This window comes from Natrix helvetica (genome assembly GCF_964273705.1).
Source record: "Natrix helvetica genome assembly, chromosome: 3".
Classification (NCBI taxonomy): Eukaryota; Metazoa; Chordata; class Lepidosauria; order Squamata; family Natricidae; genus Natrix; species Natrix helvetica.
Genome location: NC_138549.1, coordinates 136,713,856 through 136,731,625, shown reverse-complemented (window position 1 = coordinate 136,731,625; position 17,770 = coordinate 136,713,856). Strand labels below are relative to the sequence as shown.

At 40.6% G+C, this 17,770-nt stretch overlaps 2 protein-coding genes across 4 annotated transcripts in view; both read left to right on the top strand.

The window, feature by feature from the left end:
* The window catches only part of PTPN22 (protein tyrosine phosphatase non-receptor type 22), a 43,829-nt gene extending 38,302 nt beyond the window's left edge, over positions 1–5,527 (top strand). For all 3 annotated transcript variants that reach the window (XM_081946691.1, XM_081946692.1, XM_081946690.1), the window contains 3 exons: positions 202–232; positions 3,074–3,151; positions 4,688–5,527. In XM_081946691.1, coding sequence (XP_081802817.1) covers positions 202–232; positions 3,074–3,151; positions 4,688–4,752 — 174 coding nt within the window. In that variant the 3' untranslated portion in view covers positions 4,753–5,527. The remainder of the gene's footprint in view (positions 1–201; positions 233–3,073; positions 3,152–4,687) is intronic.
* Positions 5,528–11,896: 6,369 nt separating this feature from the next.
* The window catches only part of RSBN1 (round spermatid basic protein 1), a 28,595-nt gene continuing 22,721 nt past the window's right edge, over positions 11,897–17,770 (top strand). Inside the window, exon 1 of the mRNA XM_081947444.1 lies at positions 11,897–12,475. Within this exon, the coding sequence (XP_081803570.1) occupies positions 12,025–12,475 (451 nt within the window). The 5' untranslated portion in view covers positions 11,897–12,024. The remainder of the gene's footprint in view (positions 12,476–17,770) is intronic.

The window sequence follows — 17,770 nt, the reverse complement described above, 5'->3', positions numbered from 1 at the left end:
GTAATCTTATTCTACTCTCAAGAAATTTGGAATAGTGATCATTCATAGCACTGGGTGTGATCCTCTAAGAAAGAGAGAAAAATATACTGTATTTCATATTTACTTCTCTTTCTATATTTACACTGTTCAAACTCTATTCACAAGTGTTAATGATCTTTAGTTTCTTAATGCCAATAGAGGATTTTCTCTCTCTCTTTACAGAGTCTAAAAATTTTACGAAATGTGAAAAACAGTAAGTATCTAGAAGAAAGAAACAATTAGCAATATCCTTATATGATATCCTTACAAGTCTAGAGGATAGCGAATAGTTTACTGGATTAATAAAAGCCAACTATCAAATCCTATTGTCATTCAATGAGACAAAAGATACCAAAGGATTTCAGAAACAATGATTAATTAATGCATTGGATGAAAGGCTTCAAATGTGAACTATTAACATGTAATGCTTTGTTTTCCCATTCTATTTTAAATATATAGAAAATAGCCAGAAGTTATACTGAAATTTAACTTTAAAATACAGTGTAAATTTCCCATCCAGCCTTTAAAAACTTAACATTTACAGTATGAATTGGAGCCATTATGGTAAACACATACATATTCTGACAGGTTCCTTAGACCTATTTGAGAAAGTATCTTTGGCATGAATTCCTGCATTTAAGAGGGCTGATTCTGAAGCTTTGCTCTATTGTTTGTTTGTTTGTTTGTTTGTTTGTTTATTGGATTTATATGCCACCCTTCTCCCAAAGGGCTCAGGGCGCCTTACAACATTAAAAAAACACATATTACAAAAGTTAAAAAGGAAATTAGATAGAGTATCCAAAACAAACCCAATTAATATTAACAGTAACGTTTTAAAAATTAGATTAAAATTAACAATTAAATTAATCATTTATTTTATTTTGTTCAGGCCAGGCTGGCTTGCTGGAAAAGCCAACTTTTTAGGGTGCGTTGGAAGGACCGGAGGTCGGGGATTATGCGAAGCTCTGGGGGCAGCTCATTCCAGAGGGAAGGCGCTCCCACAGAGAAGGCTCTCCCCTGGGGGTCGCTAGCCAACACTGTCTGGCCGACGGCACCCCGAGGAGGCCAAATCTGTGGGATCGCACTGGACGGTGGGAGGCTACTGGCGGCAGTAGGTGGTCTCACAGGTACCCTGGGCCTAAGCCATGGAACTCTTTAAAGGTCATAATTAGTACCTTGAATCGCACCTGGAAAACAACCGGCAACCAGTGCAGGCCGCCTAAAAAGGGTGTAACATGGGAGCACCTAGGTACCCCCATGATAACCCACGCGGCCGCATTTTGGACCAGCTGAAGCCTCCGGGTGCTCTTCAAGGGCAGCCCCATGTAGAGAGCATTGCAGTAGTCCAGGCTAGAAAGGACGAGGGCATGAGTGACTGTGCACAGAGCATCCCAATCCAGGAAGGGCGCAACTGACATACTAGGCGAACCTGGCAAAAGCCCCCCCCTGGTCACAGCTGTCAGGTGTTCTTCTAAACTAAGCCGCGTATCCAGGAGGACTCCCAGATTGCGCCCTCTCTGAGGGGACTAAAATTTCTCCCCCTATCATCAAAGATGGAACAAGATGAAAAATCTGGATGACGATTTGCATTTCATGATGCAGGCTTCTGCCTACATTTCCCTTGACTAACCCACAATTAATTTCTAAGTGGTCTTTATGTTCTTGCTGCTATGGATTCATACTGCTTCTCTTCTTGGAGACATTGCTGATTGTTTGCTGCTGCAATGAGACTTAGGCAAAAATTAAAACAGTTCATTGAAGTCTGTCAAAGAGAAAGATGACTATCTTGGAAAGCTTGACCAGGACCAAGAGAATTAATGAAATGAAAGAGGAATAATATCAAAATCACTAGATTGCTAAAGAGAAAAAAGTCTGTCAGAAGCTTCTGGGATCAGTAGGCAATTGTTTCAGATAAAACATCAAACAGCAGTTAAAAGTTGACAAGATGTACTTGAAAACCAATCAAATGCCATCCTGTCAACCATTAGATCCTCCAGAAAGGAAGAAGTATAAAACAAATGGGTTTTAATGGTGTTTAAGTGACAAAGACTTCCTGGATTTTATAGTTGTTCTACTGTCTTTAGTTGTTAATAAATTTGGGGCTGGATATGGCCACATAAGTAGATACTTTAAAAGGATGTAAAACTGAGCCATACATACCAATAATAGGTTAATAATAAAATCCTCAAATATTGTTCTAATCAGTGGCAGCTAAAATGTTCTACCATGTAAGAAAAGCCACGTAACTAAGTCCACTTTCTTCTGTCATGTAAACTTTTATACTTTTATGTCATTATGAAATAAACAGTTCTTAATGGACAGAACATCAAAAGAGCACCAGTATCAGTATTAGAATTTGGTCTTACAATATTACATTCATAATGAGTGGTAAGATTAATACAATACAATAGTAGAGTTGGAAGGGACCTTGGAGGTCTTCTAGTCCAACCCCCTGCCTAGGCAGGAAACCCTATACCGTTTCAGACAGATGGCTATCCAACATCTTCTTAAAGACTTCCAGTGTTGGGGCATTCACAACTTCTGGAGGCAAGCTGTTCCACTGATTAATTGTTCTGTCAGGAAATTTCTTCTCAGTTCTAAGTTGCTTCTCTCCTTGGTTAGTTTCCACCCATTGCTTCTTGTTCTACCCTCGGGTGCTTTGGAGAATAGTTTGACTCCCTCTTCTTTGTGGCAACCCCTGAGATATTGGAACACTGCTATCATGTCTCCCCTAGTCCTTCTTTTCATTAAACTAGACATACCCAGTTCCTGCAACCGTTCTTCATATGTTTTAGTCTCCAGTCCCCTAATCATCTTTGTTGCTCTTCTCTGCACTCTTTCTAGAGTCTCCACATCTTTTTTACATCGTGGCGGAGATTAATGGATATTCTTTTATCTTTCCTATTCCAATTTAAGCAAGACTTCCCTACGGGGAGAGGGGGCGGTCTATGAATTGAATAAAACCTAAAACCATATCAGGAATCACATTAAAATGCATGAAATCTGTCTTTATCAGACTAACTGTGACTTACTAAAGACGTTTTTGAATTTTTAGGTATTTGGAATCCATCTTCGACAGTAAGAGCTCCGGAGCATAATCCGTCAAATCATCACAGCTCTATTCTGAATTTTGGTATGCATTTTAAAAAATAAATATGCTCCAATAGTCAATTTACTATGAAGGTAATCCATAGAATAATACTGAAGCCCAAGATTATAATACTACCTATCCTAATGTTTTCTTGCATTCTCTAAATTATCACTACAACTTTCCAGTTGATAGTTTGTAATGCTATCACCAAGATTTCTCATCCTACCATATATAGGAGTGATGGTGAACATATGGCACGCGTGCCACAAGTGGCACGCGGAGCCAGTTGTCAGGGCACGCGAGGCGCTGCCCTGTCAGCTGGCCAGTGCGCATGTGCGTGCTGGCCAGCTGAGTTCACCTTTTTAAAAGCCATTTTTCGCCTTCCTCAGGCTCCAGAGGCTTTATAGGAGCCTGGGGAGGGCGAAAAGAGCCTCCCCCCCCCCAGAGGCTTCAGGGACTGTCCGGAGCTTCCCTGACGCCTCCGGAATGCTTAAAACGACCCTCCGAGCAACGCGGAAGTCACTTCTGGTTTGCTCGGAGGGTGGTTTTAAGCGTTCTGAAGGCTTCAGGGAAGCCTCTGGATGGTCCCTGAAGCCTCCGGAGGGCCTCCAGGGGGGGGAGGCTCTTTTCGCCCTCCCCAGGCTCCTATAAAGCCTCTGGAGCCTGGGGAGGCGAAAAAAGCATGTAAAAATGGGGTGGGTGGGTCGCACTTTGCATTATGGGTGCGGCATGCCCGCACACGACCTCCCTGTGCTTCCCCCACTTGTGGCACGCGAGCCAAAAAAGGTTCGCCATTGCTGATATATAGGATCATATGCATTAATGTAAACATTGCAAAGGATGGTCAGAATCCTTTTTAGATTTATTAAATATGGTAAGATGTTGGCTTATATTTTCTACTAGCTTTCTCAAATGCTATAAAGTAACTGAAAACACTTAGAATTAAATCGAAATGAGAAAATACATCTTGGGAACTAGGGAAAAATGGCACTGACATGTTGACACGAGGAAGGAAAAAAATCATTTCGGAAAATGGTTCAAAATTCTGCCATATTTGCCCAAGATCCAATTTCTAGTCATCCTTAGCCATAGATAGGCAGTGGGTGGCTTTGAGCCAATCACTTTAACCACACCATATACCTCACAGCATGGTTGTTGTGGGGGAAAATAGGTAGTAATTCCCTACACTCCTAAATGAAAGACTAAATCCCTCAACTCTCAGCAACTATACTAGATAATGATGATAGATGATAGATATAAAACAACTTAATAAATTGTTAGCACTAACCCATACCACCATATGCAAATATTATTGCTACATTTAAGCATTTTAAATTTATTTATCTGCACTAGAGAAACATGTTATGCATTTATTGCTTTGCTTCCATTTTTAAAAAATAGTAGATTGCTTTATGATGAACAATACATTTATTACTATGGTTGTTGAAGTGTTTGTTTGGAATAGCTGCACTGTCTCTCACATAGCTTCTGTCAGCATACCCAGTAAATTTTTGCTTCAGATTCACTGATGATTTATTTATATAAAATATGATAGTAGTGCTTAATTTTTTGTCACAGGCTTTGCAAACCGATTTTCCAAACCCAAAGGACCAAGAAATCCACCACCAAATTGGAATATTTAGAAGAATTACTTATCTTCTGTTATCTCAAGTCCCATAGACTTGCCTTGCTGATGTTTCTCCTGTTTGTTTCCAATAAAACAGCATCATTTTGAACAAAAAGACTTTTATTACAGTATTTAGTCTTATATGCTGCATGTTCTTAGTAAAATTAATATACAATATAATCTCACCTGTCCATCATTTGATTTGGATTGCATGTCATGCTGAGGAAATGAGATCTTAGAGCTTTTGGGCTACTTCCAATATTTGTTTCCATCAGACAACCTAAGGTGAAATTGTTGAACAAACAACATATTGAGATGAACAAAAAATAAATGCCAAGGTTTAAGTAACCACATTAGTGTATTATGGTGTTATCTTAGGTCTGTCACTATAGAAATATAAATTGTGTTGCTGTTCTAGAATGGCACTTGGTTTTTAGTAGAAAGGCATGTCATTTGTCATTCATATATTCTGGGTCTATGTCTGTCATGGAGATATGATTTCAGCACCCCTTGCTTTTGAAACAGATAAGAGATTGGTAAAGTGTTGTACAACATAAAGCATCTGACTATAATAACTGTTGTTTATCAAGAAGGAAACTATGCAGCTGGTGGACAGCTTCAGCACACTTTCAAAACTGATGTTGTTGTGGCCCAGCAGCGGCCAGCTGAGCTGTTGGTGGACTCTGACAGCTCAGGCCATTATGGGACTGCTCTGGAGGATGAGGAAGACTCTGGAGGGTGTTTAGAGTCAGAGCAGGAACTAGAGAAGCCTGTTGGCCACTAGGTGGCATCTGAGTCAGGGAGCAGTGGGGAGGAACAGAGGGAGGTTGTCCCTGATCTGCGTAGGCGTCAAATCGATAAGAGAAAGGAACAGCTGTGGAGAAGATGTCATAGAAGAAAGTAAGGACAGCTGATTAAGGGTGTGGCCCCTCCCAAAGAGTTTAAAGGTGGAGTTACTGGAGGGAAATCTTTGCAGGAAACAACAGTCCATATTCGAGCCGTTGCGAAAGCCTTCTGCAATTTTTATCTTGGGTTCGCAAAGATAATTTTCTAGGCTCCCAGCCAAGGGGTGGCTTTATCTATGTAATTAGTCGTGGCAGACAGCCAAGCCTGGGATGCATATTCATTGGAATCACGGGAGAGAACAATTTGTTTCTTGCCTTTAACAAAAGCTGTAACAATCATTACTATGGAGCAGTTGCGTGCCGAAAACGTGCAACTTTCGCAACAGGTGGCTATGTTGGTTGCCCAGGTGGCACAGCTCCAAGCTCACCCTGCTCCACCCCCATCTCGGAGGAAATGCCCGGTTGCAGTGCCTGATAAATTCTAGGCTCCCAGCCAAGGGGTGGCTTTATCTATGTAATTAGTCGTGGCAGACAGCCAAGCCTGGGTCTGCATATTCATTGGAATCATGGGACCGAACAGATATCAAGTGATTTCTTGTGAATAAGTGAAAATCGGAGCTTCACATTCTGAAGTGCTAGAGCAGTGATGGCGAACCTATGGCACGCGTGCCACAGGTGGCACGTGGAGCCATTTGTCAGGGCACGTGAGGCGCTGCCCTGTCAGCTGGCCAGCACACATGGGTGCGCTGGCCAGCTGAGTTCAGCCTTTTTAAAAGCCATTTTTCGCCCTCCCCAGGCTCCAGAGCCTTTATAGGAGCCTGGGGAGGGTGAAAAGAGCTCCCCGCCAGGAGGCTTCATGAGCTTCCCTGAAGCCTCTGCAGCGCAAAAAACTGGCCCTACGGGCAAACCGGAACTTCAGGAACGGACTTCCGGTTTGCTTGGAGGTTCGTTTTGACTGCTCCGGAGGATTCAGAGAAGCGTCCTGAAGGGCCCTCAAGCCTTCGGAGCGCTCAAAAAGACCCTCCGAGCAAACCAGAAGTCACTTCCGGTTTGCTTGGAGGTTCGTTTTGACTGCTCTGGAGGCTTCAGGGAAGCGTCTTGAAGGGCCCTGAAGCTTCGGGGGGGGGGCGGAGGAGGCTGTTTTCACCCTCCCTAGGCTGCTATAAAGCCTCTGGAGCCTGGGGAGGGAAAAAAGCATGCAAAAAATGGGAGGGAGCGCCTGTAGTGCACGCATGTGCACTGGGGAGGGGAGCACATTGCATTATGGATGTGGCACGCCCCCACACGACCCCCTGTGCTCCCCCCACTTATGGCACGCGAGCCAAAAAAGGTTCGCCATCGCTGTGCTAGAGCATTTCTTCAATAGCAAAAAGTGAAGTTTGGGCTGTCCTCTATTCACTCATTTATTTTCAAGCATATTTTGTAGTGTGTAAGATAAAAAAAAATACTTGTTTTGATTGTGAGTTCCATTTTGATTTTAGAGAGCAATTACTATTTGAATATTAAATCACTTCTCAAAACAGCACTCTTTATCCTGGAGGTTAAAAAATTAGCATCTGAATCATTTATACCAGCCCTTTCAAAATAAGAAGATAGGGTTAGAAATAGTTGGTTTAACATCTTTTATTGCCTTTTCACTTCTGACTGTTGTGATTTTGACTATTTTGAGACCAAAAAGTTCTAGGCCTGGTACAGAATCATTATTTTCCATGGTAAGGGATTGAGGTAAGCTACGTATATAAGCTCAAAAAATGCATTACTTTACATATTTTACATAAAGCATATGGAAGAAGATATTTGTATCACAAAAGAGCCAGTTGTCTGAGACAAGCTGTGTGATGATGCTGGCTAGGATTTATGGGAGCTGAAATTCAATCCATGAAGAAGGTACCAAGTTGGAGAAAGATGTGAACAATACAGTATAAAGTGGGGTAAAGTGAGAATAAAATAAAGCCAACACAAGTGACCTTCATAAATAATTATTAAATTATTAAATTTTATATTATTTTTATTTTATTTTATTAAAAATAATCAGAAAGCTAAGCAAATTGAAACAAATTAATATTTAATTTCTCAAATAAAGTATTTTATGCAGTGAGATATGGAATTCTTCTTATATCCTTCACATTAAAAAAGCACTGAATTGGAGCTACTGTATGTTAACCAAGACAATTGACCTCTTTGCAATTTGATTTCTTCTTTGTTATGTAGTATCTTATTAGCGTAACAACCTCTTAAAGGCCACAGGCTCTCCATTAATTGAACAGGACTGGGATGCTTTCATCCAAATTAAATTCAGATTTAACTGGAGCATGGTCTGAAATTCCTATTGGTGCAATTTTTACTCACTACAGTCAATTAAAAAAGTTTTTAAACCCCAAAGATAATCTATCATTGGATAAGAAGAGTGCTTACCCGAATAATATGTAAATCTTTCCGTTGATGGATTCATCATTTCTCAAATATCATTCAGTCCATACATTCCCATTAATTTCTGTAGTTTTTAGGCATTGTCTTTTAATCTCATGAGAAACTGTTTCAGGCATCTGGTAGCACCTTTTCCAATTAACACATTTTTATTAAAAGGCATAAGCTTTTATAAGCTGCTGTTCAATTCATCAGAAGCATAGAATGGCTATATAGGATGAGGCAGGGGAGGCAGGCTGGTTGTGCAATGCAGGTTACAGATCTCTTCCCCTCCCATCTCAAGCCACATTACTCTGTTGTTGTTTTGTCACTGAAGACTAGCATCCTTTTCCTGCTACATTGTTATCCCACATATATTTGCATCACTATTGTTCTCGGATTGCATGTATCAGTCGTAGTACTGTTGTTTTGCCCTTTATGAAATACGTGTAGCCTTTTGAGAATGCATTTTGAATGCATTTCAAATGCTCTGGAGCTGGTTGAAAAAGTAACTTTGTTTTGGAAAGTTTTAAGAAAGCAGAATAAATTTCCACCAGGGGCCTGCTTAAATTAGGATACAAAATAAGAATAGGATAGAATGGAATGGAATTCCTTATTGGCCAAGTGTCATTGGACACACATGGAATTTGTCTCTGGTGCATAAACACAGTGTACATCTAAACAGCAGGTAATAGATCATAAATCATAATTACAATCATCAATCACAAGTTACAAACAACAATTGATAAATCATAAGGAAGAAGATAAATCATGTAGAAGATGGTAGGAAAGTATAAGGTAATCTTTATTGTCATTGTACTTAAATACAACGAAATTGGTTTTAACCTCACTGGTGCAAAATTATAACAGAAACGAAAAAAGAAAGAAAAAGAAAAAAAACTAGCGTGTGCATGGAGTGATTGTGGTTGTATTTAAAAGTCTCACAACTCTTTAAACCTGTTTGTTCTGCTGGCTATACTTTGATGCCTTCTGCCTGATGGTAGAAGTGCAAAGGGACACTGACCAGGATGTGAATCGTCTCTGACTATCTTCCTTACTCTGCTAAAGCAGCGAGATCTGGCGATGTCATCCAGTTGTGTCCAATGTTCCCTCTAAGGTGCGCGGGTGCGCGGCCATGCACGTGGCAAGAAAACACCGCGCAGCAGTTTTCAACTGCCGCACAGTGATTTCTATTGCCACAGGCTCTGGAAGCTGGGGAGGTCCTTTGCAGGCAGCTAGAACGGGCTGCCTGCAAAGGACTTCCCCGGACTTGCTTTGATGAGCACGGGGTGACTGAGTGTAGTTGTGAAGCCCCAAAGCCCCCGCCGCCACCAGAATAACTGCTGCCACCTCCTCCTCCTCTAACAGCACTGCCGGATTTGGCGCCTGGCGCTGCGGCTGAATTGAAGCCACCAAAGCTCCAGCCGGCATCCTCGTGCGTGGCAGCGCCACCTCCCCTCCGCTCGGAGCACCTGAGGTCAGTGCCGTGTTACCCCTGCCCCCTCCTCCTCCGCCATGCTTTTGAGGAGCCATGAGGCTGCAGGAGCCAGTAGGAAGGCGGGGGGGGGGAGCAGGAGGAAAAAAAGCCTCATGGCTCCTCAAAAGCACGGCGGAGGAGGAGGGGGCAGGGGTAACGTGGTGCTGAGCTCAGGTGCAAATGTGGTCGTGCTGTTGGAGGAGGAGGAGGTAGCAGCAGTTATTCTGGTGGTAGCTCGTCGGCATCTTCAGCAGCAGCCCTGCCCACGATGAAGAAACCAAAGATGGAGCAGATCCACGCAGATGACGTCACTGCAACATGACTGGTGGAGGAATTCTGGGAGTTGAAGTCCACAAGTCTTAAAGCTGTCAGGTTTGAAGACCTCTGCGTTTTTTTTCTAAAGGGTTAGGGGTGGGAGGGTCTTGTAACTTGACAGCTTTAAGACTTCCATGCTTCAAATGCCAGAGTTCCTGAGCCAACAGGACTGGAGGGGGAATTCTGGAAGTTGAAGTCCACAAGTCTTAAAGCTGTCAAGTTTGAACAGACCTGGGGGTTTTTTTCTAAATGGTTAGGGGTGGAAGGGTCTTGTAACTTGACAGCTTTAAGACTTCCATGCTTCAAATGCCAGAGTTCCTGAGCCAACAGGACTGGAGGAGGAATTCTGGGAGTTGAAGTCCACAAGTCTTAAAGCTGTCAAGTTTGAACAGCCCTGGGGGTTTTTTTCTAAAGGGTTAGGGGTGCAAGGGTCTTGTAACTTGACAGCTTTAAGACTTGTGTGCTTCAAATGCCAGTTTCTGAGCCAACATTTTGGTTGCTAAGCAGGAGCGTTGTTAAGTAATACTGATATTATATAACACTTTGAATTAAGCGGGTACCTTGAAGAAACATAACTTTTGAGTTTCAAATAATACTGATTTCGTTGTTGTCTTAGGTGACATCTGTGAAAAAATTCAGGTGCTCAGGCATGAAAATGTGCCGCTCAAACACTATACTTTTCTGCTCACATTGAAAAAAAATTAGAGGGAACATTGGTTGTGTCAGAGGGCAACCAATGGTTTCTTGTGCCAAATTGATCACTCTCTGTAGGGCCTTCCTGTCCACAGCAGTTAAACCAGCATACCATACTGTAACGCAATATGTGAAGAAAGATGAGAAGATGAGAAATGAGACAGTGCTGTTGGAATTAAGCAAAAAGCAAGCACCAGACTTGAGTTAAAATCATAACATTAAGACAGGATAAATTGCAGAATGTGAAAGCTGAATGTTGAATGAAATGCAGCCTTCAAAACATGTGCTACTAACTATACATACATACCTCACTGAATATGGGGAGACCCTTAACACTGTAGCAAAGAACATCCTACCCAACCAGGATATTGAGGAAAATTATTAATAATTGCAGAGAAGAACTGTAAGCCAGTCAAAATCTTAACCTTTGGGGTTTGGTCGGCCTCTTCTAATTATAGTTCTAATTTCACGGAAATCTATTAGTTCTCATCCAATGACTCAATGAGCTAAGCATAAAGTAAGCAAGGGAGATGGTGGCTCAGTGGCTAAGATTCTGACCTTGTCGATCAGAAAGGTCGGCAATTTGGTGGTTCGAATCCCCAGTGCCGGTGAGCTCCCGTTACTTGTCCCAGCTTCTGCCAACTTAGCAGTTTGAAAGCATGTAAAATGCAAGTAGAAAAATAGGAACCATCTTTGGTGGGAAAGTAACAGCTTCCGTGCAGAGGTGTTTAGTCGTGCTGGACACATGACTACTGAGCTGGCTCTTCGGCTTTGAAATGGGGATGAGCATCGCCTCCTAGAGTCGGGAACTAATAGCACATATGTACGAGGGGAACCTTTACCTTACCTGAAGTAAGCAACATAAAGCAGCCTGAGTTGCTAGCCTCGGTAAAATAAGGTTACAATCGTTCGACTATCGAAACATTCCAAAGTTCTGTTTATTTTCTTTAATAACGCGCGTGCACATTTCCGGACTTTAGCATTTTCAGCACTCTATACATTTACACAATACATCTTCCTGTGGCTGGTTTTATGATCATATAAAGTACTGACTACTCAATCAGTCTCAATGAAATGGAAGCCGTGATCTGAATTACATATATTAACGGCAATCATGCGCACTCTGCATGTGCTTAGAAATCCCAACTTTCATAACAATGCAATTCCCACTATCTCAGCATAGATAGAAAAGCATAGAAAAGATCCAAAGCTGAACTAATACGCATGCTCCACGAAACATCGGGATTCCCCCGCCCACTCACGCATGGTTGAAAGTTACCTCCACTCCCCCCACCGGAAAGCCCAAGGTCTACGTGATGTGGCCGTGCTGCGTGACTCCCTGCACGCTCCTCTTCGATGAAAACTACTGAAAACCGGAGCTAAGACTTCATTTCCCAGCAACCTTTGCATAAACAAGCGCACGTCCAGTCAACGAAAACTACAGATCCCGACGTGCAAGTTCGGACCACAATTCCCAGAGAGTGTCAAGCGACGCCTGCGCAGAGTTTACAGGCGCTCGGGCCATTTAAATGTGTGTGAGGGAGAGAGCGAAATGGCTGCGCAGGTCGCTGCGGTACGCGCCGTGTCCCGGGGCGCGGAAGAGACGCCTTCGCTGCCACTCGGCGACCGGCCTGGTCGACCGAGAGGAGGAGGGAGGAAGCGGAAAGGTCCTCTCGGGGATGCCGGGAGCTGCAAGAGGGCGAAGTTGAGCCAGCCGCCGCTTACGGTGAGGCCCTCTCAGGCAGAGCCGCTGCCGCCGTCGGCCTCCGTTCCCGGCCTTCCAGCGACTCCTGTCCTGCCTTCCGCCCCCGCCGGGCTTTTCACTTTCTCTCCGCTTAGTCTGCCCCCGCAGGCCCTGCACTGCGAGCGACGGCATCACCACCGGCACCGGCACCGGCCGGACAGCGGGGACTCGGAGCCTGGCCGTTCTTCTGGGGAGAAGCCCCACAAGGGTAGGCGGGGAAGCTCCGGGGACGGCTCTCTTGGGCGGCCCAGCAAGCGAGGTGAGTCGGAGCCAGGGGTCGGGACGGTTCGGACTTGGGATAAATGGGGGGTTGGTTGGTTTGTCTCCACTCCCCCCCCCCCCCGGCCAGGATGTTACTGTGTTACTGGTTCCTTTGGGCGACGAGCGCGCGATCCCCACACGCCTCCTGTCAGCGAGCCGCTCCTGACTTCGGCACGCCCGCCAAGCTCAATTTCAAGAGGCCTTTGTCGGGCTTCTTTGACCTAACTTGACAGAGAGGAATTCGTTGTGAATAACATGAACCCAGGAATGAAAGACCCCCGAAGATTTGGTAGTGGTCGAAAAAGGCCAGAGTTCCTCCCTAGGAAAAAAAGACTTGGCGAGTGGAGGCCCTGAGGCGCCTCAACACTTGTGGGAGAGCTTTCCTCAAGTTTGTCACTTTCCTTAAAGGGAAGTTGCTGTAAACTCAGGATCTGCGACAGGTTCTTTTTTTATGCATGACTTTCCTGCTGCTTTTTTGCGAAAAAGAAATGTATGTGTCTATATATAGACATGGAGAGAGCCATGGCACACACACACACACCACACACATAAATACATCTTCTGTAAGCAGACTGTACATAATGTATTCAGTTGCCAGTTTTGTCAAAGAATGAAAGGTGATCTAAAGTTCACTTATGTAGTGCCTTACTTGTTTCTAATTAAGAGTTGTTTTGATTTTGGTTAATAGGGAGATTATTATCTGTTCCTTGAAGTAGGAGATTGTGTAGTATGCCAGAATTGGTCCAAACATGTTTGTAAATGAAACAAATTCAGTTATTGTATACGTTATAATGGGAAAATAAATAAATGACTTTTAGGGGGAAAGAATATCAATGACTAGGTAAATACTGCAACATGGATAAATATATTAAACTTGTTGAAAATCTTGACTAGAGGTTAAAGTTTTTAACAAATATAGTTGTGTTTTTTCTCTTAATGTAGTTACTATTGTGACTTTAAACGATTAAAAAATTGTTATGTGGATGTGCTATGCCACAAATCAGTTGGGAAAATAAACATTGCTATCTTCAGGTTTCTGTTTTTTTAAAAAAACCTAAATGCTTAAAAGCACACATGCTTTCTAACTCTTAAAACAGTTGGTTGTCTTTAAAAAGTTACACAAGAGAAAGCTAAATTTTACTACTGGGGAGGCAGAATGAGATAACTGTGTTTTTGTGACAAACATTGCTCAGTTCTATAAAGTTACTATTTTTGCTACAAACTATTTAAAATAGTTTATCCCATTCTTATAGGCAATCAGCTTATCATATGATAGGATATCTTACCATCTGGTTCTTTTTTTCATTACTACCTAATATGAATTTAAATATAACAAATATTTGTATAGAATAAAAAATATTTCCTGAGTGCTTGTGCTTTCCCACATGCTCTTTCATTTACTGCTAATAATGATTTGTTCTTTTCATAAGTTGGTATTGTTTCAGGGAAGGATTTAATTTGTAGATGTTACTTATTTGGAATTGCTCACTTACAGTTTAACATAAATTAGGGATTACTCCTGTTTATAGTAATTAACATACAGAGATTTTGTAGATATGACTTCAAAATTTGAATGTGCCTATATAATTTTGGCATACAAACAAAATCATATTATGAAATCAAAATCAGAGATACAAAAATGGATGAGCTAAAGTATTCTTTAATTGTGAAAAACCATTAGCTTAAGCATTTTAAATTTGAAATGGTTTAAAAAACTTCTAATGTAATATTGTAGCAGTTGAACATAAATGCATACCGAAGTGAGGAGCAAGTAGTGAAGTTTTACCAAGTTACCATCCTGGTAAGTTCTTTAACATCAATTCTGTGCTAGCCTATCATAAAATCACAAACTCTGTATGATTATAGCTCATATTACATGAAACATGTGTATATAAAAAGTTCAGCAATTGCTAAAAATAGCAGTTTAATTACTAATTAAATAGATCATATATAGAAATAAATTTTTTCATGATTATCTAGCTCCTTTGTTTGCATTATAAATAGAAGACCACTCAAACTAGGAAATCATTGAAGTTGTTTATTTAGTCTCACACAAACATAACATAACATAACATAACAATAGCATTTTAAACCAATTACAAACTTGTGTAAATTCTTGGCTTTTTAAATGCTTGAATGAAATAAGTATAATCAAACGTTCCTAAATATGAACTTCAGCCACAGGCAATGCTAATGTTGATTTCCTAATAGGAGAAAAATAGTCTAAGCTTACTCCAGGTAGTGTCTTAAAAGAAAAACTACTAAGTAGCAAAGAACCCATAGTGTACAAAATGCTGAGGCATGTGCTCAAAATAATGTTCACAAAAACTGCACTGAAGAAAAAAAAATCCCTACTTTTTGTTTCTCAGTGAACTTTTCTAATGGAGTTCCACTTATATTGGGGAAAAAAAGGATATTTGGCTCTCTACCATGTCATGTGTGTTTGTGATTGATATGGAGATCCTATACCTGCCTGCCCGATCTGGAGAGGTGGAAGTTGCATGTTGTTTAGATAGGTTCCGGATAGACTGAGGAACAGGCGGTGGTGTGGTATAGGTTGATACCAATAATATAAGAAAAAAATAAGCAGCCAGCCATGGAAGTAAAATTGAAATTACTAGGTAAGAGATTTTAGTGGAGAACAGTCAAGATATTCTTGGAAGTGGTCTCTGTTTCACATATATGCCAATGAAATAGTAGTGTAGGCAGGTCGGTTTAAATTAACTAGAAATTTGAAAAATTCTGTGATGCATATCTGTGCCATGGTAGTAGATACAATGATGTGGCAGAATGGCTTAGCCCATATAGCAGTAGATTGGAAGTATCAAACCTTATCTCCCAAAAGCTCTCTAGGTCTTGCACCTGATTTCACCTCCTGCTTTGGTTAGTGGTTTGGTAGTTCCTGCTGCTGCTATCCAGAGTGCGCCTTACTTCATGTCTTCCTCTTAAATTTAGTGCAAAAGAGATGGGGCAGACCACAAGCTGATATCACTCTGCTACAAATGTGGGGGAAAAAGACATTGGAGCAAAATAATACAGAAATAATATAACTTTATGAACACAAAGTGTTCTACCTTGTATATAAAAGCAAAACTGTAGCATAGCAGAAAAACAAACATTAACACAATATCCCTAGCTAAACATGTTAGCTCATTTTCCTAGATATAGTTTTCCTGAACAGATATTCTTTCTGTCTATTATTCCTGAACTTTCTGCTTCTGGAGATTTCAATATTAATTCTGAGGCTGCTGGTAAAGTGGAAAGAACCTCAGAACCTTCTGTAAGCCTCAATAACTGTTTTCTTCCTCTAGTTGAGGTCTTCAAATTCGCTTAGTTCTGAAAAGTCTTAAATTTTAAGAGGGGGAAACTGAAATATCACTTTTGTTTATGTGACAAGCAGTATCTTATTTTCTTGATGGTTGTGATTATCTTCACCAATCTTTAATCAACTGGTTATAAATGCCTGCTTGTAGCTTTTAATTAATAACAAGAGGGTTTACTAGAAATGGAATGGTGTGAATCAATGGAGTATGATGTCTGTATATGAATTTTATATATGTATCCTGCATACATGCTTTATAATAGCAAACATTGAAAGAATGTATCCTTCAGATAACAACTAAAGGTAGCAGGTGTTGCCTATAACTAGCAATAGCACTTAGACTTATATACTAATTAAAGCACTCTGTAGTGCTTTATAGCACTCTGTGGGCGGTTAATAAATGTCAGCATACTGCCTCCAACAATCTGGGCCCTCATTTTACTGACCTTGGAAGGATGGAACTCCTGGCTGTGGGCAAAGTTTGCCTCCAATACTGCAGTCAAACCAGTGTGCCACCATTTGATGTAAGGAATATGCTCATCTGATGCGCAGGGTTTTTTTTTAAAATAACAATAATCGAAACTGATATTGCATGTATTCCATAAGGTAAGAAAGAGTCAACCAAGATAAGGCACAGGACAGCATATTTTAATGCACTTAATGCATTTTAACAGGGCCTAGACAGCCCTGTTAAAAGTGAAGAAAGCTTTCTTTAGCAAATGAAAACTGAAGCCTAATGAAAATAACCAAAGAGCACAAACTGTGTCAGAAACAGTTTTAATAAAAGCATTTAATAAGAACAGCAAAAATAGCTTTAGGGAAAATGTTAAAAACTTCTTTTAATATATTCAAAATTTTGAATCTGAACAATTTGAAAAAAACCTTAAACTTAAGATTTGTAAAAATAATGAGGGTGGTTTAAAAACCTAATAAAAACTGAAAAGCTGCAACTGGATCTGCAACATTACATCAGAACCAAAAGCACAGCTGAAGTTCAAGCAAAACTGAAACTGAAAATTGTGGCATTGTCAGGAAGAATCAAACGGCATAAACCTATGTAAACAAAATTTACAATTTAGAATAAATCCTAAATTTTATATGGATATTAACTCAAAGTACCATCAAAGAAAAATAAAAGCCTGAAACTTGACAATAAAAAATGCATTTTGCTAGAAGTTAATTATAAAACGAAAGAGCACACAATATAGTTAAATTACAAAAATGCAATAAAAAGGAAAAAAAAGCTATGAACATTTTAACTGTATTGGGATTAATAGTTAGAATCAGTCAGAGAAAACAACAAATATATCTGGGACTGATGTGTTGGATAGATTTTAACATCAATGTCTAGCCAGGTAGCTGCTCGGTTAGCACATCTGCATAGTTACCTGATCAGTTTCATGTTTCACTAAAGAATGGAACAAATGAAGCCTGGATGAATCTGAAAGAAACTTTTTAACACAAGAAGAATTCATACCTGAAAAGTAAAGATTGATAACTTGTTTGCCTACCACATTCAAAACGCTTACTGGAATAATAGTGAAGTCACTATGTTTATCTAAAGGAAATTTCTGATTATGCAATTGGACAAAAAGGAAACTGAAAAATTCACAATGACAAAAAATGTTCTTTATTAATAAAACAATTCTAAAATAAATAAATGTATGTATTGCTTGGAATGATTACAAGAAAGCATTTGACTTCTTTCAAATGGCTATATTATGAAAATTATGCACATTATTTTGTATCAATCAAAATTTAAGATTTTGTAGAAACAATAAAAGCATGGAAAAATTGAAAGCTCATTTACAAAGTTAATTGTAAATAACGATCAATTATGTGGAGTCAAAAAGGGGGATCTTTCAAGGTGATTCATTATTGTGAATTGTCCTGATCAGACATGTAGGCCCCAAGTAGTTGCAAGGAGCTTTACCTAGGATTTGGTAAATATAGGCAGTGTCCAAGAGGGCA